We start from the raw sequence: 23,330 nt of genomic DNA, 5'->3' as shown, positions 1-23,330 counted from the left end.
GTTCTTCAGTGCAGGGGTGAGATTTTTATTGTGACCAGTTATCAGCTTTTCAATGAAGTATCAAGAATTTTATTTTTACTTGTACATATACATATATGTATATAATTACATATATCTCTTTCTTGGCTACTTACTGGTATTTTTTGGCTACTTACTGGTATTTAGAATTTAATATTACTGTTAATATTTTATTGCTATCATAATACATTGTGATGTGTGAGCTACAGTGTCCCAATAATTTCCCTTGTGGATTAATAAAGTTTGTCTAAGTCTAAATTAACCTGCTCAGGCCTACAATTAACGAGATCTACATTTGTAATATAATTTGAATCTGCGCAGTGTGTATTTTACAGCAACAATTATGGCAATACCTTCTACACTGACCTGTCATAAGACAAGATTAACACCATTCATTAACCATCTCTTTGCCGCAGTCAGTGCTCTGTTCAGTACTTCAAATATGATATATAAATGTGAATACTAAAACATTATTTTTCAAAATCTTTTTTAGATTTCTTAGACATAGACAAACTTTAAAGCTCGGCTGGCGCCACCTAGTGCCTCCGCTCAATTTAATTTCTCTCCAGCGACTAGGTCAGGAATCAGAATACACTAGACGGTTTGCAAAAACCCTGGAAGTGCGAGTTTGGGCACCAGGCAATCAGCGAAGTGTCATATATTCAGTTTTGTCAATGATTCCCGAGATCGAGGATTTAAAGCCGGAACAAAAATAATATTTAGTGAATTTTATCAAGGGGAAAGACGTCATTGCCCTTCTTCCTACGGATTTGGGAAAAGCTTAATATACCAGTTTGCCCCGTTAGCGGTGCATTACATACGTCAAGACCAAATAGCAGTGATTGGTTAAATGAAAAAAGTACCTGCTTAGCGTCAAGCAAAAAATTCTAACGTTGCAAGGTCAGATGGTTTCTACAAAGTGAATCTAGCTGATGAATCAGGCTACAAACTTTATTGATCCACAAGGGAAATTACTTTGACACAGTAGTTCACACATCACAATGTATTAATGATGTAAAGTGAAAAAATATAAATGGCAATAATACATTCTAATTAAGTAGCAAAAATAGCAAGAGACTGGTGTCACGTAATGCATAGTTTATAAATGTATATGTACAAGTAGAAATAAGATAAAATGGAAATAAGTAATAAAAATATCTCAGCTATATACAAGAAGTCATAAGGAAAACAGTGCTATCAGGGTTATCTATTACATGACAGTATTCATGTATTTTCCTTTTGTTTTCACATTTGTTGTTTTCACTTCAATTGTCCATATTAACACAAAGAGAAAAGCTGCTCGAGGTCACCGACAGCCTGCTCACCCAAATATCACCCGTATCCTGTTGTATCCTGTTATTAATTTCATGCCATTAGCTCTACACAAACTGCTGTCATCAGGCCTGACCTTGTTTTGACGTATGAGACAGAAAAGTGACACAGACAAAGTGCCCATTACATTTACATAGAAAGACCGTTCTCGAAAAATGGCTGAGCAGCAGTGAGTGTGGTCTGTTTTTAATGTGGATGTTTTAGCAGGGTTCACGTCAAGGTCACTGTGTGTCAGGGCCAGAGAGACAGAGACACAGAGAGAGAGAATGTCTAATGCCTACTGTTCACAGCTGGATACTTTTTCTGCTACTATTTTTGTTTTCCAGTTAAAGTTACACAATAAAATCAGTGCTTCTGGTTCATGCAATGACTATGGTGTCAGGCAATCCATGTTTGAATCATTTAATTTATATTTAAAGATGCACTGTGCAACTTTTTTTTTGTGGCAGGTCCGTAAAATGCTTTTCTCCATAGAGATGTTATTGCTTTGTCCAGAATGTTTCACAGTATGCTATTAAGCCTCACGATATTTATTGCAATATTGTGGGAAAGCTCACAATATGGTGGGGAGGTTCACGATTAGTGATGTAACAATATCGAAATTTCTTTGTACGATATTTTCATGATATACATCTCACAGTAGGATATTTATTGCGATATTTTGTCGACGCTAACAAAACTGTTAATATGCTTCTTTTTCCTCTTATAATGCCTTGACAAGACTTAATTCAAAGAACTAAGACTTAGAACTGTTATTTCTTCATGTAGTCTACACTGAAATGGAGCAAAGGATCCTGGTCTATGTAGTTCCCTCTGTCTTTTTTTTTTTTTTTTAGCTATTGCTGCACCATAACTCTTAATTTAAGCAAAGAGAATTGTAATTCAATATATTGTTATGGTCCACGATATTATTGTGAGAATTTTGACGATACAATATCATGATATTTTGGTTTTTGTTACATCCCTGCTTTCTATCTTTATGGAGACCAAATCGCACCAAGTTACAGGTCAGATCTGTGGAGGGGCAAGCACCTGTAATTTAATTATCTTCATAGAAACATGCAGGTGACAGACCGCAACAAAAAAGTTACATAGTGCACCTCTAATACCATTTTTGGGTATATGTTTTGGGTTTAATTTTTGGTATAAATGCCACTTTATTGTCACTCTACTGATCAAAAAAGCACAGATTACAAATTAAAGGCGCTGTACCTGATTTATTTATTTTTAACCTACATTTCTGAAAAAAACAAACAAAAAAAACAAAACAAAAAAAAACATAAAAACAGAACTACTTCATTTTAAATGGTTTGCATTATTACTTACTTTATACATTCTGAACAGCCTCATTATTCACCGTGACATGTTTAGAAGCTCTAGAGCGGAGTTTGCCGTTGCCATAAAGCTAGCATGCTAAGTGTGCACTTCTTGATTATCGGGCAATAAAAGACTTTATAATTAGAATTGATTGTGACCTCAAGAGCTGTTAATACAATACATCTGTACTGCGGACAATTTTGCTGAAATTCATGGAAAAAACTGAAATATGATTTATATTACCATTTCTTTTGTTCTCCTCAATTAATAGGAAACACCGATACAATAGAAAGCAAAAATTTAAAATCCAAATTAAAATATGTAGCAAAGATGGATGGGGTATTTGGTGATGGGGTAAAAGTGTTTAAAAATTCTAGGGAGCATTTTTTATTTTATTTTTTTACTTTTTTCCCACAACATCTCTAATCAAACATAATTGTAGTTTTTGTTTTTCAGTGTTAACTTTACTAAGTGTAAATAAACTTTTGAAAACCACTTATGGAAAAAGAGGCATCAGAACTCACTTTCCGTCGGACGCAGCATGTATAAGGAACCCCACAGGCCAGTGGACCGGTGCCATTACAGAAGTGGTACTGATTGACTCCCCAGTCTTTGTACTCATCGCCTCCACAACAGGAAAACTGCAACAACAAAAAAAAGACAAAATGGACACACAAGGTTAGAACTGTGCCTCCAACAGTAATAACATCATAGACTTCATTATAACTAGGTGAAGAGGAGATACAGCAAGTACTGCATTATGCATGTACATAATATTTTGCTCCCTTTTATAATGTACTTTTCTGGTAGAGTGTCTGCCACCTGCTTGTTTCCATGGTAATTGCTTTGCCAAGGATATTGCACAGTATAGCATTAAACTTATCTATGTTCATCGAGGTTACAGGTCAGATCTCTGGAGAGGTGAACCCGCTCACAGGTAAAATGTATATATTTTCTCTTCATAAAGACAGATATATTTGATGCTATATTGTGGAACATTTTAAGCAAAGCAGTATCATCTCCAAGAAGACAGGCTAGTGCCGTGCTTTTCAATTATTTTCTGTCCCCCCCCCCTCACTCCACTGAACCACTACCAAATGTGGACAAATCTGACCCTCGCCTTCAGTAGCCTACATATGTCAGCAAACCTTTTAGTAGCGTCTCCAAAGTGACTCCCGGGACACACGCAGCATGTGTCTGTCTGTATTCCGCTCTGCACTCACCTGCGTAATGAGGCGGTCCGCTCCTGTGTCCTCCTCGTCTTTAAAGATTATGTCCGTGTTATAGTTTGAGGTACTTGCGTCATCTAGTGTGACAGAAACCATGTCTAATGCTGCAGTAGTATCAGCTCCTCTGTTATTTGGTACGTCAATTTATATGATCCTGACAGTGCTCGCTGGTTTACTGAAGTAGCATTCACAAATGGGACGATTGTTGGCAATGTTCGGCATGTTTTCACTGAAAAAACTGACGCTGTAATTTATTTGACTTCATGCTGCCAACATTTTTAGACACAGTAAACACACAGGTCTTTCCTCGTTTCCCACCGTAATCACAGTGAAGCCGAGCGCTACATATGCTTTACATACAGTTTGTTCACTGTACTTTATATCTCCTACTCTGTGCTGTGTGTCCGTTTGCTCGCTGCAAAAAAAACCCCCCAAAAAACAACACTATATACTCCCTGCACACGATCTGACAATGAGAACCTCACTGCCAACTACTGTAGTGAATGTGCAATTACCCTTTATTCTAGTATGGCAAAAAAAAAGCATGTTCCCCGAGGTCACATGCGCCCCAACCACTATTTGACAAAGACTAGGCTAGAGCCAGATCCTCCACCAGAAAAAAACACTATCTGACCAAGTAAATAAAAATGTCCAAGAAATGCTAGTGTCCAAAGAAATGCATTCTTCCTTACATAGGCAATAAGATTATGCTATATTCCATCACTGAATGGATGTAAGTATAGAGCAAAGATTCTTTGAAAAGCTAACATTTATAGCACAACCATAACTCAGATATTGCAGAAGACCTCTATCTCTTTTCAGATGACCTCTGCTAGCTCCAGACACCATGCTGCTGCGGCGATAAACCACTTTTGTAGACTTGCACCTCTGACTTGAATGTGATAATGAAGAAATGTCAAAAGTATGAATGGTGCAGTTAGAAGTCAAGATAAACTTATGGCCCTGTGTATTCAAATAGTGGAATCCGATAATATACTGCTGAGAAATGCCAAGCAAGAGACAGTTCACATTGATTTCTGGACAAAAGGTAAGGTACTTTGTGACAGAACTCCAAATTAGAAGAACTGCTGGACCTCTTTTTGTTGTCAAAGCTTGAGTCAATATCTGTAATTGTCAAATGAAAAGTTCAAAAGCAACAGTTGTTCAAAGTTTAATAGCTTAAACTAGCCTATAAACATAATAGTTTATTGACAAGATAAATTTTCCCATTTGAGGAATCCTAAGGCACTGCTCTACGGCAATAGCAGAGAGGAGTTATCTGTAGCCCTGCACAGCTCATGATAGCTGTGTGTCCCTGGGCACACAGAGCTTTGAAATCCACATTAAATGGTGCACTGTGACTTTTTGGTTGGGGGTCCATCACCTGCTTGTTTCTATGATATGTCTTTGCTCTGCCTGGAATGTTCCACAGTATGATATTAAACAGCTCTACTTAACGTTTATTCAATTACAGGTGGTTTTATAGCTCCAAAATACCCTGAAAAACAGGCATTCTGACTGGGAGCGTGATGACCTCTCCACAGATCTGACTTGGTTTGGTTTGGTCTCCATGATGATAAAATGGTACCATATAGTGAAACATTCTAGACAAAGCAACAACATCTCCATGGAGAAAAGCATTTGACAGGCCCTGCACCAGAAAAGTTACACAATGCACTTTTAATTTGACTTGAAAAATACCGTTTAAGACCCAAAACAAAACATTCATCAGAAATATGAGAGTTTGGTTATAGGTTGTGTGTGCAATTTATCCACAGAAACATTTTACAGTATGTCAAAGGTTTCATCTTTTGTATTCTAGTCTTGAATCAGAAAACATAATGAGCCAGACTTTGTGACTAAAACCAGGTACAGTTAATCTAGAATGAACATGCCCTCAGTATATTTGCATCCCATGTTCAGTTGTGGCCGCTAAGTACACTAGTATTGTTCTCAAAATACTTCAAATTCAATTTTGATATGAAGAAAAGGCTCATAGGGATTTCAATATCGAAATGATGATTACAAAATACAACAGAATGCAACTTTCAACACAAATGTAGGCACCTTCTTTAATATTACCATGTCATCTTTTCTGATATAGAACAAAACTTTAATCAAACTGCTCAGGAATGGTCCAATTTAGTCCTTTTGTCTGCGTGTTTGTTGTATGGTTTGGTCTCCATGAACCTTTCTATCTTCATGGAGACCAAACCAGACCAAGTTACAGGTCAGATCTGTGGAGAGGTGACCCCGCCCACAGTCAAAATGCTTGTTTTTCTAGGTATTTTTGAGCTATAAAGCCACTTGTAATTGAACAAATGTAAAGTAGATCTGTTTAATGTCAAATTATGAAACATTCTAAGCAGAGCAATAAAATATCCATGGAAACAAACAGGTGATGGACCCTCAACCAGAACGTTACACAGTGCACCTTTAATATCTGATACACCCCAATTAAATCTAACCTCAGTTCATCTCACCTTTTGCTGCACATAATCCAGGATGTTTTTGAAGTCCAGGTCATCATAGTAGTGTTTAATGCCCTCTCGTATACTGCTTTGAAACAAGGCAGATGTCTGAAAACAGAGATAGAACAAAAAGATGACTTTGTTGTTTTGGGGTTTGAGGATGTGGGTAATTTTGGAATAATTGCGACCGTCTCGTACCTTTTTCTCGAAGATGAGTGCTGTAGTGAGAGCGACTGCCTGAAGGAGTAGCAGCACACAAAGAACACAGAGAAACTGCAAAAAAGCAATAAAAAAAGGTTCAGCAAAGTGGGGTGCGTACCAGAGATGCAGTGGTGGAAGATAATGAAGTACAAAAGTAATAGTAGAATACTTAAGTGCACATTTTAGGTATCTGTACTTTATTAAGTATATTTTATAGTGGATACTTTTTACTTTCTACTCCACTACATTTTAAATCTGGACTGAAAAGTAAAACATACTTTTCTTTATAGTTTGAGACCTGCTGAAATGACTGAGACTTATTTTTCAGCACATTTCATTTGAATTTCTGTCACAACTTTGAGTAAACCAAATACCTATTAAGGTACACAAAAATGGCTAGAAAAATTAAGAAATAAATTTAATCACTTAAAAAAAAATCACTCCATTTCATCTTTTAAATGTTCTAAAAATCACTTGAGTAATGTTTTGCCCCACTATCTATACTGTACAAAACTGAGTACATCCAACTTTGTAGGGATGTAACAATAATCGAAATATCATGATATCGTATCGTCAAGTGTCTCATAATAATATTGTGGACCATCACAATATATTGAATCACAAATCTCTTTGGTTAAATTCATTGTTATGGTGCAGCAACAGCTAAAAATAAGACAGAACTACATTGACCATAACCCTTTGCTTAGTTTCAGAGCAGACTACATGAAAAAATAACTTATTATGCACTTTTACATCTAAATTTTTTGTAGAATAACCTAGTGTCTTGTCAATCGTTGTATCATCTTCAACTGATTTCCTCTTAAATAGCTGAGATATTTTAATTATATTACTTTATTTCTATATTTTAGTTTATGTTTACTTGTATATATATATATACATTTATATCATTGAAACAAGTCTCTTGCAATTACTTATTTAGAATTTATTATTGCCCTGTAGACAGAATAATGCACAAAAGAGTAAAGCATCTAGAAAAGAGCTATGGTAGACTAATGCACTTTTTAAATTATTATTATTATTATTATTATTAAAGAATATTCTAATTTAAATACTGTCCTGACCTGACTTCAGTTCTTTGTTTGTTTCCAAGATGCACCATTCTTCTGCAACATATTTCTTTGTTTCTGCACCAACACAGCATTAAAAGAGTTTTGGGGAGGTTTGTCATACACTTGACTGACTCCTCTGAATATGTTTTGGGATAATCCTTCCACACAGTCTTCTTTGACTTCAATAATGGAACCTTTTCATCACGAAAGTAATTATGAAGCAACAGCTGTGATTTCACATGTGGGGACAGAACTGTTCAAATAGTTCAACATCTGCTGTCTGTCAAAGTAATAACAGCAGAGTTTTTAAATAGCTTCCTCCAGTCCCCAGATGTTTCAATCTTGGGTTTTCCTTACCTATCTTTATTGCTGAGTTTCAGGTGACATCACAACATTCTATATTTATAGATAATGAAAGTAAATCATTTAATAAACTAGTGGCTGAATTTGGCTTTCAGCAACAGCTATATTGGCAAATTTTAGTGTGTTTAGTTTTCCCACAAAAAAAAAGGTGGTGGTGGGGTGTGTGTGCGGATATTCCATGCACGGAGAAAAAGTGAGGAGTGCACAACAATTCATGTGGTTCGGAGGGGCGTAGACACTTGTTGTCAAGGCAGCCACCTTAACTATAAATTGCTGCGGGAAACACTAAATTTTAATTTTTTTAAAATTTATAATATGCTGAAACCATCTTTAAAAAAATATATGCCCACTTTAATTCTATCATGTCTGGGCAAAGGCCGTGAATTGTCATTTTATTACACATTTTTACAAAGTAAGATCAACTCCACTAGTTCCCTCAAAAATGAATGGAAAAAAACAAATGGTACAATAGTGCATATGTTATGGTCGTGCTCTAAAGTAAAGGAATTCTGTTCATGAATCAACTGGGGTGATTATCAAGTATAATATTCCATTCTGTGTAAAGCTGTTTATTCTGGGTGACCCATCTTCTGTAAAAGGAGCAATTCCTAAAAATCATAAGGAATCTATCAATGAACAACATTAATGCTTGGCAGGAAACTCCTAATGCAACAATGGAAAACAATTCAAACCATCTGTCGCAGATGGTTTCAACTACTAACTAAGGTGGCAGCATTTAAATGAGTTTCTATCCTATAGACAGGCAGGGAAGAAAAGTTGAAAATTAAATGGGACTGTTTTTCAGTGTATATGAAATTAAGTAATTGCAAGTAGTCTAAGGCATGACATGAAGCTGCATGCTGTCTGACACACTGACCATCCGAGTCATGTATAACACTGTAAAAAAACATTGCATCCTAACTGCTACTAATCTACAGTTTCAAAAGTATTATTATACATATGGGTCTGGTCAAGTGGTAACGGAGGGAAACAGGGGCAGATTTTTTACATTCAAATAGCTCTTATTCAGAAACTAGAGGGACTATTGAAATAAGTAAGGTATCAGAATGTAGGAAAGAGTTAACACTCCAACAGGGTAAAGTTAACCCTGCAATATTCTTTCAAGTTGTTGACAAAAAATTTAAAAACTCATGTCGGTAACGGAGGGAATGCAATATGCAGCACTTTTTGGGCAATAAATACAAACAGCAATAACTAGCTGTTCTCACTTACATATCCTTAACAAACTGATTTGAATATTTGCTTAATATAGTTTTCTACCATATGGTACAAGATTAGGTTGAAAAACCTCTTACTTTTTGAGTAATGAGATTTTTTTATTAAGAAAGGTCATAGTAACGGAGGGAAAAGTAATGGAGGGAAAATTGTGCAAGCAAGTAGAAGGTGCATGATTTTGCATAATTTGTCAGCTTTTTTCTTCCGAATACTTTAACATTACTTCAAAATGAAAGGAAACTATTTCTATAAAATATGTCAGTCCTTCCAAGCAAATGTTTATCATTTTAAATACTTTTTTTTGTTGAAAAATCATGTACCTTCATCAACAGTTCAAAGATCGAATAACACAAGATATGATGAAATACATCAGTTTATTTACATGATTTGCAGGTCTTTGAAATTTGGGAAATAATTTTTGTTCCATGTTTCATACATGGTCTGTTTAAAATGTATGTAACTTTAGACCCAAAAATGGTACAGAAAAAAGGTAAACAGTTTCATAAACTAGAGTACATATGTATCTGTTGAATATGTTTTTATATCAGATGCATTAACTTGAATTTTTGGCCTTGCTGTATACTTCTGCTTGACCGGGCCCATATGTACTGCAATACATTACTGCAACAAAATATATCATGAAGACTAAATACACACTACTGCTGCTTTAAATTAATCATATTTAAGTTGCCCTTGCCTTAGGTGTGTGCTGCCTTAAGGCTAAAAGAAAACAGACTATTATGTGGATTATGTGTTTATATATGTACACATATACGCGTGTACATGTGTGTGTATGTATGTATGTTTTTTAACAAATAACAACTTGAAATATGTGAAATACTTTTTTTTTTACTTAAGTAAAATTTTAAAATTTGTTAAGTATTAATATATTAAATAGGCATTTAAATAGTTTTACTGAAGTAGATTTTTTTTCATGTGATACTTTTACTTTTACTTGAGTACCTTTTTACCTCTGTATCTGTACCTTTACGTAAAGGTGCACTGTGTAATTTTTCTGATGGAGGATCCGTCAAATGCTTTTGGTACTAAAACCTATTAAATTGTAAGTAAACCAGACCAAGTTACAGGTCAGATCTGTGATGAGGCAACCCCACTCATCGTCAGAATACTTGTTTTTCTTGGAATATTTGAGCTATAAAAAATAAATATAAGATAGAGGTGTTTAATGTCATACTGTGGAACATTCCAAGCAAAGCAATGACATATCCACAGAATCAAGCAGGTGACAGACCCCTCAAAAAGTTACATAGTGCACCTTTAAACAACAATATTGAGTACTTCATCCACCAATGCTCAGAACCCCCATTTTGCCCCTCCTCCTCACCATGTGCAACAGGGTCTTGTTGTCACGCAGAGATCCCACCATGCCCACCACAGACACGGTGAACATGACCAGCCCCAGGAGGATGAGCACCACAGCGGGGGCCAGGAACAGTCCCTCCAGGGTCCGGTTCTTCTGCCTCTCCACCTCGGCATAGACCCCCACGCACAGCACACACAGGCCCATCAGCTGCAATGCAAACAGTCAGAGTTAGTGCCTTTGATATCCTTTGATAGTGTGGAGAAACCTGTTAGCTAGCATGACATCCATTTTCTGTAACTTCTGATGTGTGTTTTTAAAAAAATACCAGGCCCACAGCGATATCAATAGAGTCAGGAGGTTAGTGCGTTTACAGCAGTTTTTTGAAAGTGAGCGAATGTGCAGTTTGGAGGGGCTTTGATGATTTTTGGAAAAAGAAAAAAGAAAACAACTACATCCCACACACTTCAAACTTCAACAGGCTGTACTTATTTTTGCCATGTAATTAAAATAATTTGTTTTACCCCAGTACAGATATACAAATGTTCAATTATAGCACAAAAAAAAAAAAGCACTAAAACTAGACAGTGTGCTGACTGCATCTAATTCAAAAGCATTTTTATTGTCAGAAAAACAGGAAGTAATGATGCTGCACTTTTAGCACACTGTTTAAATTGAATTTGTTCAGTTTTTCATGTATTTAAAGTAGTAAAATGTGGCACAGTAACTTTAAGATACAGATTATTGTTATTATCACTGTCAAAACTGTAGCACAGGGAGGAGTGGGTGACTCAGACGCTACAGAATGTAATACCCTCTTTTTAAGACAGTCATAATTAATTCATTAGTAAACACTGGATTTTATAGTGCCTTTCAAGACACCTAAAACGTTTTACTAAGGGTGCAACGATATCCAGGTCTCACGATATGATATTGTCACCTCCCTGTACGATATTTATTGCAATATTTTGTGGAGGCTACCAAAAATGTTACTTTTTCCTCTTGTAATGCCTTGACAGGAATTAATCCAAAGACCTAAGACTTAAAAGTGCTTAGAACTGTTATTTCTTCTTGTAGTCTGCTCTGAAATGGAGCAAAGGATCATGGTCTATGTAGTTCCCCACTGTCTTTTTTTTTTTAGCTATTGCTGCGCCATAAATATTAATTTAAGCAAAGAATCTTGTATTTCAATATATTGTGATGGTCCATGATAGGGATGGGCATTCGATGAAATTTTCTTAATCGATCGTCGGAAGAATTAACGATCGATTATCGATTAATCATTAACGTCTTCATATTAAAATGATCATCATTATTATTACTATCTGCACTACTAATCTGCATAAATAAATTCAAGTTTACGACATATAAACCGTAACGACTCTAGCGCCACATCAATCCGTTTGACATTATAATGTGTTTAATTCAGTTTTGCTCAACTCTCACAGAAACGAAACTTAAAACCGCATCACTAATTTGCATAAACTCAGCAAAGATAAAACTACAGCTCTTGTGTCGCTGATGCGATCAATTTCTGTAGGATTAAAAGACATGACTCAGTGGAATACAGGTTAGTGTGACCATATTTGCGTTTGTCAAAACCAGGACACCGTACGGGGGGTGGGAGGTGGGGACTCGTCATCGACATTGCGCGACTCTCACCTGGTAAAGCTTTTTCCCACTGGACACCGAAACATATGTTCCTGCTTTGTACACTGTGCACAAGGACTCCCACTTGTCCCGAACGCAACGGAAAGCGTGGATTTTCTTGTATAAATCATCCTTAAATACACATTTGTGCTTCGGTACATTGCAGACTGACCGAATGTTTGTGTTTGCTCGCTCCTTCTGAGTGCAGAGAGCTACATGTACGGACCCCTGTTTGGTCACGCTACGCACAGCAATCTACATTCGGTTTGTCGATTAAAATTAACGTAATCGATGAAATTCTTAATGATCAATTATCGAATAATCATGCCCATCCCTAGTCCATGATATTATAATTATCACAATATTTCAGTTATTGTTACATTCCTACGTTTTACTAAATATTACATTATTTTATTGTCCATTAGTATTCATTCACTCCACACTCAGTAATAGTAAGCCACTATTGTCACAGCTGCCCTGGGGAAAACTGACGGAAGTGAGGCTGCCAATCTGCACCATCAGCCCCTTCAACCACCGCCAACACAAGCACAAACACTCTGACAAGCCGGTATGGCCCTAAGAAAAATGGATTACAAAATGATGAATGATGAATGATGAAAGCAATTTGTGGTTACGACATTATACATTTAAAACACCTTGAAATGTGTTCATCTTCAAAATGTTCAAGTCAAAATTAAACTATAGTAGCTATTCTACAAGTGGGTTTCTAAAATTACTTTTCAAATAGAAGAACATGAGTAATGCATATTCAGATCATAACCCACAGACCACCTGCAGCACAGCGTCCTCACGGAGCCCACTGTTGGGTTTTGGGGGTTAGGATTTCGGATTAAATTGGAGTTGGTGTACTATGACCGCATCATTACGGGGCTAAGTGAAGCTGGGTGGGTTTCAGAGCCCCTGGACAGGACGCTAAATCACCACGCCTGGCCGAGAATCACTATCTTTAATTAGTTTGACCCTCCATTCAGGCTAAATAAATCCTGCAATACCAGAGGGGTAATGTGTCTAAAGTGGGAACGAGCGGACTTTCCAACTTAGAAGTTAGTCTGGAGGGGAAATAGAAGTTGAATATGGCAATAGGGTTGACACAATTAACCCTATTAATCAACATCAGTTAATATACTGTATTCTGGTCTTTTCATTTATTGTATGTACCTTACTATTTTTTCACATGTGAGCTCAAAGCAGTGAAATATTATGCCAACACTGTTTTTACTGTAGTACATTGTTTTCATTTATTTACTGAATATTATGTTTATTTAAGATACGGTTGGCACTTGTACCCAATTTTTATGTGTAATTAAGAGAACTTTGTTTTGCAGACATACTGTAAAGGCAGCTCTTAGGGTGAAAATGAGATTGCTGTATGCATCTAATTGTAAAGCATTTTATTGTCAGTGAAACAGGAAGTGCGATGATAGCATGCTGGTTGCTGTCTGCTGTTAGCTTTAGCGTGATAGGTCTACAAGGTATTATTCATTTGTGGGTGGACTCCACATACAACTGGGGACAAATGCATAGGAAGAGAGGTACTAACCAAAGCTTTGTTCTATTATTACGTTTTAAAGATGCATTGTATAACTTTTCTGGTAGTGGGTCCATCAAATGCCTTTCTCTGTGTAGATGTTATTGCTTCATCTGGAATGTTTCACAGTATGGTATTAAACCTTTCCATCTTCACAAAGACCAAACCAAGTTACAGGTCAGATCTGTGGAGAGGCAACCCCGCTCACACTCAGAATGTTGTTTGTCAAGGCATTTCTGAGCAATAAAGCCACCTGTAATTGAATAAATGTAAGGTAAAGCAGTTTACTATGAAACATTCCAGACAGAAACAAGAAGAAACAAGAAGATGACGGACCCCAAACAAAAAAGGTTATACAGTGCATCTTTAAAACGTAATAATAGAACAAAGCTGCTCCATACCTTAGTGGCTATACTGCCATTTATTTATGCCCCTATATTTTGTTTGGTTATTTCTAAAACACTGGGGTTCAAGTCTGTAAAATGAAGTTGAGTCCATTACTGTTTTAATGCATATGCCTGGACTGGGCTTACGTTGGTGCTATTGATTGTCAATTGAACAACTGAGGCAATCTGCATTAAGAGTCAGCATCTACAGTGTACCTCAGCCACAGATAATGCCCTCCATGAAGCACTATACATTTGGCTTCAGTCCCAACAGCACTCAGCCTTTACAGATGTAGCACAAATGAACTTGACTAGTGCCTGTCATCTTCTGTAACTGGTTATATTAAGGTCAGTGGATAAGGGACTAAATGGATTCTGCTAATTAACTGTTTAAAGATGATGCAGTCCAGAGATGTTAATGGCAGTACCTATACCTGTATGAAGATCAAACTGCACTGAATGAATCCTGGTTTTAGATTTGTCCAAAGTATTGAAAATCACACCAAACTAGATACTCATTTAAGCAAGTATAGAAGAAATTAACCCTTCCTGAAAACCTTTGGAATGACAGCGAGCTGTATCAGAACAAGTATAAAGTCACTCAGACTAGTATTTGCCCATGGACCACTATGGAATTTACCTGAATGGCTGAAGGATTACAGAGATATAAGGGCTCAAGGTAATAAAAGTTGAAAATTACATTCTATTATCATGGCATTGGTATTTTGCTGGGTGACTGAACAAAAAAGATGAGTGAGATTGGCAAAAGAAAAATGAAACAAGATTGAGGGCACCATCCACTTGGGTACCGTGGGTGCCACTAGAATGAATATGTATCATGGTTAGCCATAAAAACACTACATTTCTATGAGATGGTATAGTTTAGTCCCTGTTCCTCATCCCACAACTCAAGACTTTTTAGATATATTGACTTTCTGGGTTGTATAGGGTAGCACCTATTCCAGTCTCTTTCTGTGCGTTATGATTGATAAAATCCATTTTGTGCTATTTGTGCAGTTGTTATCTGCTTAAAGGTACACTTTTCTGATGGAGGGTCCGACAAATGCTTTTCTCCATTGAAATTTGATTTGCTTAGTCTAGAATGTTTCATAGCATGGTATTAAACATTTCTATCTTCATGGAAACCAAACCAGAACAAGTTACAGGTCAGATCTGTGGTGAGGCAACCCTGCTCATGGTCAGAATGCCAGTTTTTCTAGGTATTTTTCAGTAGTGAATATACTGGTTGTAAGGGAAATCATTTTTAGGTTCCAAAATGGTTGACATCTTCTACTCAGGAGGTTCCTGGAGTCTTTTAGGATTGTTAAAAAATTAAAACATTACTAGATGAAATCCCAGCTCCAACAAGCAGCACTGACAAAAAGATGATTAGTTGCCAAAGATAGGTTTAATTAAGTCTGGATCTATGCCTCCCGGCCATCACAGTAATGTGTAAAATTGAACAAGGAACACTGATGCAGACAAAGACATGGGGATGAGGTGGGCGTAGGCGAGCATATAGGGGCCTAAATGGTCTAGTCATTATTAGGGGGCATTCCTCCTTTTGGGGACGAAATCAGGTCCCTAATCCTTTCTTATTCAATCAACAACATGACTTGAAGTTCAAGTATGGGTTAAATAGGTTAAAGTGTAGGCTAGGTAAGTAATATGGTTAAAGGTGCATTGTGTAACTTTTCTGGTGGAGGGTCTGTCAAATACTTTTCTCCATGGAGATATTATTACTTTGTGTGGAATGTTTCAACATTTTTATCTTCATAAAGATCGAAACAAACAAAGTTACAGGTCAGATCTGTGGAGAGGCAACCCCACTCACAGTCAGAATGCCTGATTTCTTGATATGTTTGAGCACTAAAACTACTGTAATTGAGTAAATGTAAGGTAGAGCTGTTTAATGTCATACTGTGGAACATTACAGGTAGAGCAATGACGTCCTCATTGAAACAAACAGGTGACAGACCCTTCACCAGAAAAGTTACACAATGCAACTTTAAGATTAGGACAGATCTCCAGGAAATAAATATAGTGCATTGTAATGCCCCTCAAAAACATAGCTGAGGGGACTGTGGCTCTAATGTACTACAAATACCTGTGCTTGGAGTCATTTCTATAATGCCTTGTTTGGTATGATACTGATGGGGACGGGGGAATATTTCCTGCAGATTAAAGGCATGTCTGTTTCCTGCTTGAAGTTAGGGCCAACTACGCCATTTACTTTATTTCTCCTGCTTTTCTGCATGGGGTCATACACACAGCAGCAGCAATGAAAAAGAAGATATTGTTTCCGAATAAAGTTATGTCTTGATTTTTGGTGATAAAATAGTTGGATTAATCTGTATTATATTAAAATGATCTAAAGTAAGTAATCAAGTAATCTAAACCAATTGAATACCCAAAATAAGGTGGGTAATGCATTACTAGTCTTGATAATAGAGATTGACCAATATGTTTTTTTTTTCATGGTCAATGATGATACCAATGCCAGTTAGAATCCAGAGCAACCGATAGTCAATAAGCTCTGCCGATATTTTGGGGAACGATATGTAGGGCAGATATGGACTATTTTCCCCAAATTATGTAATTTAAAAGGTGCATGGTGTAACTTTTCTGGTGGATGGTCTGTCTAATGCTTTTCTCCATTTAGATAATATTGCTTTGTCTGGAATGTTTCACAATATGACAAACTGTTTTACCGTCTTGCAGATCAAACCACACTAAGTTGCAAGTCAGATCTGTGGAGAGGCAACCCTACTCATAGTTAGAATGCCCTTTTTTTTTAGGTATTTTTGCACTAAAAAACTAAAAAACTAAATAAATGTAAGGTAGAGCTATTTAATGTCATACTGTGGACCATTCTTAGGAGAACAATGCCATATCCGTTGAAACAAGCAGGTGACGAATCCCCAACCAGAAAAGTTTTAAGTACTAGTCAGTAATTTAAGATGGGCAGTTATCTCTTCGCACTTACACATATTCTTGAGGCAGAATGTCAGCCAAAATATTGGCCTCTGCTGGAGATTTAAGGCTGATAGCCTGTTTGCAAATTTCTACTACTTTCTAGTTCTCTACCTCTCTTTCAGTCTCTGCTTAATAATTTGAGGGTTGAAAATTATGTGATTTCTTAGGACTCATGAACCTTTGTCGCTATGTGGTTATTATACTGCTGATGAGTCACCTGATGAGACAGCAGTTTCACATGATATCTGAAATGAGGATGTCTTTATTTAAATGTGAAAAGAGCAACTTTTCTGGTGTGTCTGCTACCTACTTGTCTGTCTTGCCCTGGAATGCTCCATGGTATGACATTAAACACATCTGTCTAGCATTTATTCATTATTTATCATATATTTTATTACTCAAAAATACAATAATTCCTTCTGTGAAAAGGGGCGTCTCCCCATAGATCTGAACTATAAGGCAATGCTGTAACCTGCATGTCTCCCTCATGAATAGATTAAACTATACTGTGGAACATTCTAGACAAAGCAATAATATTTCCATGGAGACAAGCAGGTGGGCCCTCTACTATGTTACGCAGTGCACCTTTAAGTCAGCTGACAGTATCTCAGGTGGTTCAGTGTATCTATAACAAAAGGTCATAGTGGTTTTGAAGTCACTAGAATAGAGAGGACGACCACTGAGGGTTGTGTACACTTCTAAATATATTTACCTTCTGAAAATACAGAAACATCTTTTTCTATTTTTAAAAGGTATTTGCCATTCAACAAAAGGTTATGCGTTCAGTGCAATGTTTAAGGTTTAATGAGGTTTATTTAATTATGATGTCAAAACTTTGGACTGTAATGAGTAATTTCCTTTCTTTCTTTCTTTCTTTCTTTCTTTCAATTTCTGTCTGGTTCATCAGCTGATAGGCTCTGAGGTCCAAAGGCCAGCTCCAGCTCATGGTGCCCAAGATGGGACTTAAATCCAGGGAGGACAGGGCCTTCTCTGTGGCCAGCCCCAAGCTCTGGAAAGCTCTGCCCCCCCACATCTGAACAGCCCCCACATTGGAGTGTTTAAGTCTCGTCTTAAGACCCACTTTTATTCTCTGGCTTCTAACACCTCATAAATTGTGTGGTCCTCTGTGTCTTTTATTTAATTTAATTTATTTATTTTATTTTTTATCGTTTTTAGCTTTATGCATTTTAACACATTTTATTCATTGTTTTTATTTATGATTTAGTGTCTTTTACTGTATTAATTTGTCTGTGCAGCACTTTGGAAACTGTTATGTTTATAAAACGTGCTATATAAATAAAGTGGATTGGACTGGATGGGAATGATAAAGGATAAAAATTGTAAATAGCAAAAGTTTCTATAAAACACACACTGTGAAAATGGTTTACTGACCTACAAATGCGCTTCTTATTTGTGTCGGCCCACAGAAAATCCACAGCACTATGCCTTTAAATGGCTCCAACGCCCTGCGCCACCGCTGTTTGTCAAAGATGCGAGCGGCTTATTGTTATCCTTGAACAATAAATGAAGCTGATCAAGAAGATATGCCCTCTTTTAATTACAGATTACCTTTGACCATTGAACCTACTACGATATGAGAAGTTAGCTGCTAGCATTTACGCGATATCCATCACGTTAGCTCTCCATCCACTGCTAGCTTCGCACCTACCTTCATTGTAAAGAAAATCACAACATCCTACATTGATTTACCACCAAATCGTTATCATTTAATCGAAAGATTATTTAGTTCAATCCAAATCTCTGTTAAAAGGTGTGATTGATTCAAAGGTTCACAGAATTTCAATAAAATGATGGGTATTCCCCATACTCACAAACGTAATGGTGTTAATATCAAACAAGCACCTGCAAAATGTGGACTAAGTATTTCGATATTTATAACAAAATACATAATCAAATCACGTATCATCATAGGCCGAATGCAAAAGTAATGTTAATATATTTTACAACATGAACGACTATCTCAAATGGTACACGTGTATGAAAAATATAGCTGATTTGTTGTTATTTCAATATAGCTAATGAATGGGATTTGGCTGTCTCTCGCTTGAAGCTAATAATGGGTGACTCAGATTGGGATTCGTCACTCTTAACCAAAACTTCACTATTTCTATACATTATCTATTGAGATATATCCAAAACTTACCGAAAACAGCATGGAGTATATGTTTAGGGTGAATTTGATGAAGTAGTAGAAGCGATTGCTTTTTCTCATCTCTGAGTAGGGCGGCATGGTGCGCACGGGTAAGCTAGCTCTCCTTCGACCGCCTCAGGACACTTCCAAAATGATAAAACGTGACTAAAACGTGTTATTATGAATGAAACACAAGCTAACTGTATTTAAAAACCATCGCAGCTCTAGTTTATTGCTGCCTGGTGTTGTTGTAGCGGAGACAAAACCACTTCCGTGCGTCCGCCGGCGCACGCTTTGTTTTGACTACATCCTTAAAGGGACAGAACACACACTAACTACCGTCGTATTACGCCGGCGTAAACAATTAGTTACTGATGGATACTTATTAATCATGCTCCAAAATGCATTAGTTCAATACCAGTAATATTGTAGTATATAGTAATGTATTAAATCAGAATTCATAAATTATATATAGGATACACGAGTTAGCCTACCTGAAGTGTTTCTCATACTGTAGCACATATGTTTTTGTCCACCTACCTTATTAATAGTTTAGTCTGATAGGCCTATAGGCTTAATATGGTATAATAGGAACTGGGAAAGGCAAAAATATTATTTATTTTAGTGTTATTTCAGATTTAATCAAATTTAAGATCATCATATTGGCCTGAAATAGACTAGTTCCAAATTAGTGGTACTCAGAATGCCAAAAATCGTCTTTTGCGTGTTTTGTGTAGGACCATATGCCTAGTTTACTATTAGAGCAACATCAAATAGGCTATTTGTGCTAGATTTATAATATGTCCATAAATTAATATAGGCTACTTACACAGTTTACTTCCCTACAATAAACAAAAGCCTCTGATAATACAAACCCCCATTAATTTCTATTGCCTATTATAAGTTAGATGATGGGCCTATATCATTCACTAATACATTTGTCAATATTGCTTCTGTTTATGTTGTCGTAACCAGAGAAGTAGGTCAACCCAACCTAACTGTAACCCTGAGCTGTTTAAAAGTGCACTGTGTAACTTTTCTGGTGGAGGGTCCATCATTTGCTTTTCTCTGTAGAGATGTTATTGCTTCATCTGGAATGTTTCACAGTATGGTATTAAACCTTTCTATCTTCATGGAGACCAAACCAGACCAAGTTACAGGTCAGAGGGGCAACCCTGGTCACTGTCAGAATGTTGTTTTTCTATGTGTTTTTAAGCTATGAAGCCACCTGTAATTGAGTAAATGTAAGGTAAAGCTTTTCAGTGTCATACTGTGTAACCATAGAATCAAGCAGGTGACGGACTCCCAACAAAAAAGTTACACAATGCATCTTTAAGTCTCTGTTGACATGCTGACACCAAAGTCTTCCTCCTAAGTGACAAAGTATCCATATAATCTAGTTCCAGCGTCACGTCTCACCCCTGGCCTGTAAAGCTAATCCGTGCGGTGGCTCTGAGTTTCGTCATCTGTTGCTGACTGCTGTTGGATATATGTGGCATGCAGCTGACATAACAGTTAATTTACAAATAGGCTTAGACACTCACAAATCCTGCCATGACTGACATCATCTGTACAGGACAAACAACAAACAGCATTTATTTATTTAGAATTAATGTTATTATTATTCTGATTCCCTGCTTCCACAGAAGTATGCTGTTGTTGTGTCCTTGGGCAAGACACTTAACCCACCTCACCCCTAGTATCTGTGTACAATGGTGTATGAATGTGTGTGTGAAAGGGCGACTGGTTCCTTGATATAAAACGCTTTGAGTGCACTGAAGGAAGAAAAGTGATTTGTAAAAATGTGACCATACCAAACTAATGGCTCATAATAATAATTAATAATACTTAAATTATAATTATGATTTTCCTATTTATTTATGCCTCATAGTTTATTCATCCCACTCCAACAGCCACATTACACCCATCCTCTCCATCAAACACCGCACTGAATACAAAATCCTACTCCTCTTCATTCAAAGCTCTCCAGAACATTGCACCACCTGCTCCGTCCACTCCTCCTTCTCTCCTCCTTCTCTCTCCTTCTCTTCCTCTCTCTCCCTCTACTCCTCCTCCTCCCTCCAGCTCTCTGTTCCCTCTGCCTGTTTCATCACCATGGGGAGCAGAACCTTCAGTCGCTCTGAAACACTCTCCCTCCTGACCTCTGCAACACTCACTCACTCCCTCACTTCAAATCCAAACTCAAAACACACCTGGCCTATTCACTACACCATCACCAAACAATAGCTGCTCTGTCCCACTTTAACTGTATGTTTTTTTTCATATTTAAAGGGCCCATATTACACTTTTTCTGACCTGCTTATATAGGCTGGGTTCTCTCAAACTGAAAATGCTCTGTTCCACCTTGTGATGTCATGTGGTAGTACAAGAAGTGTTCTACTGTGTTTTTAAATGGCATACATCTTAACTAGAATCATTTGGATACTACTTTGGAATTGCCTTTTGCTACTCAAAAAAAGGTAACATGTAGCTGTTAATTTAAAAACTACAACTTTTTGAGTTTAGGAGATGTAGACAGACTAATCGTGCAGAATTACGGAAACAAAATACAACTCCAGGTCTGTTTTTGAGGAGGTAATAACATTATAACCTGGCTTAAAGAGTGAAGTTGTATAATACAGGTCCTTTAACTGTGTTCTATATTAATGGTTTTGTATTTGTTTATTATTGTAAGGCAACCTTGAGAGTCCGGAAGGGCACCCAATAAATAAAATGTTTTTTATTAGAGATTTAGACAGACTTTATTGATCCACAAAGGAAATTACTTGGAGTAGTTCTTACATCAAATTCCAATAATGAAGAAAAAATTAATAAATAAATAAATATATATATATAATATATATATATATATATATATATATAGATAGAGAGAGAGAGAGAGAGAGAGAGAGAGAGAGAGAGAGAGAGAGAGCGAGAGAGAGAGAGAGAGAGAGAGAGAGAGAGAGAGAGAGAGAGAGAGAGAGAGAGAGAGAGAGAGAGAGAGAGAGGGAGGAAGAAGTCGTATGGAAAACAGCGCAAAGACCCACACATTATTAAAATATTACCCAAAATGTCATCTTTAAAGTCAAGATTTTCTGTTTTTGACCTAAAAATATTGCCTTTATGCCTAAGTCATATTAACTGGAGTTATGAACCCCATTGTTCCCCACTTGTTTTGATTGCATGCTATTCTTGTCTTTTTTATTACCAACCAAATCCCAAACAAGCATAACAGTTGTGTAAAGTGGCCCCATCTTAATAAAGTTTTTCTTTCTGTCTTTTTTTCTGTTTTTTAAGACATGCTCTCTTCATTTTATGCTCAATTTGATTTTCTTCTAATTCCAAGCATTGTTGTATATATTGACAAACTTCTTGAGGAAATCCAACTTGCCAGTGTACTCAGACACTGAGGGCAAAATGAGTGAAATGAACAACATGATTTATCTTTGGGAGCTGGAATCGCACCGCCACTGGGTCATTTGTCCATTTTGAACCTGGCACAGGCTGTTCTCAGTCCCCAATGATGACAAATGAGCACAAATGTCCACCTCTCCTCAGTGGATATACATGTTTTAATAAGACTTAGGTACAGTTTATACAATTTGTCCTGGTTTAGGCAGTTATACAAGATAAAGCAGACATATTGTCCTTTTTTTTTTTTTTTTAAGAGTTTTTTTTACTACGTTTCCCTCACCAGTTATTCAGCCAAAGTCATTTGGGTAAACCTGCTGTTCACTAGAGCGATCTGCAGCTTCCATAGGAGGCACTGACACTTTGCTGTGATGACAGCTCCCATAGACCTTTTTCTGTAGGACTGCGAAACTTCCGGTAATGGTTTTCTGTGGCAAAATGTTTGTGTAAATGTCTCACGTATTCTCCACCAGCTTCATATGTCTGCCTGCCCCATCACCAAATCTTTGACCAACAAAGACAACAAAGGATATAAAGTCTTCCATAAAGAATTTATCCACAACTATGAAGGTAGGAAAGACAAAAGCTTAAAAGCGAACAATGACTGGCATTAGTGAACTACTTCTATAACTTGAAACTTATTAACTC

General features: G+C 36.8%; 1 protein-coding gene across 1 annotated transcript in view; it reads right to left on the bottom strand.

The window, feature by feature from the left end:
- Positions 1-19,569, bottom strand: part of zgc:110329 (uncharacterized protein LOC550500 homolog) — a 32,470-nt gene extending 12,901 nt beyond the window's left edge. The window contains exons 1-5 of the mRNA XM_020928353.2: positions 19,284-19,569; positions 10,583-10,768; positions 6,566-6,640; positions 6,380-6,475; positions 3,192-3,308 (exon numbers count right to left, since the gene is read on the bottom strand). Coding sequence (XP_020784012.1) covers positions 3,192-3,308; positions 6,380-6,475; positions 6,566-6,640; positions 10,583-10,768; positions 19,284-19,370 — 561 coding nt within the window. The 5' untranslated portion in view covers positions 19,371-19,569. The remainder of the gene's footprint in view (positions 1-3,191; positions 3,309-6,379; positions 6,476-6,565; positions 6,641-10,582; positions 10,769-19,283) is intronic.
- Between the last annotated feature and the right edge of the window lie 3,761 nt (positions 19,570-23,330).

This window comes from Boleophthalmus pectinirostris, unplaced genomic scaffold, assembly GCF_026225935.1.
Source record: "Boleophthalmus pectinirostris isolate CB_2022bp ecotype Guang Dong unplaced genomic scaffold, ASM2622593v1 HiC_scaffold_4, whole genome shotgun sequence".
In the NCBI taxonomy this organism is placed as follows: Eukaryota; Metazoa; Chordata; class Actinopteri; order Gobiiformes; family Gobiidae; genus Boleophthalmus; species Boleophthalmus pectinirostris.
Note: the sequence above shows the minus strand (reverse complement) of the source record. Positions and strands in the feature narration are given on the sequence as shown.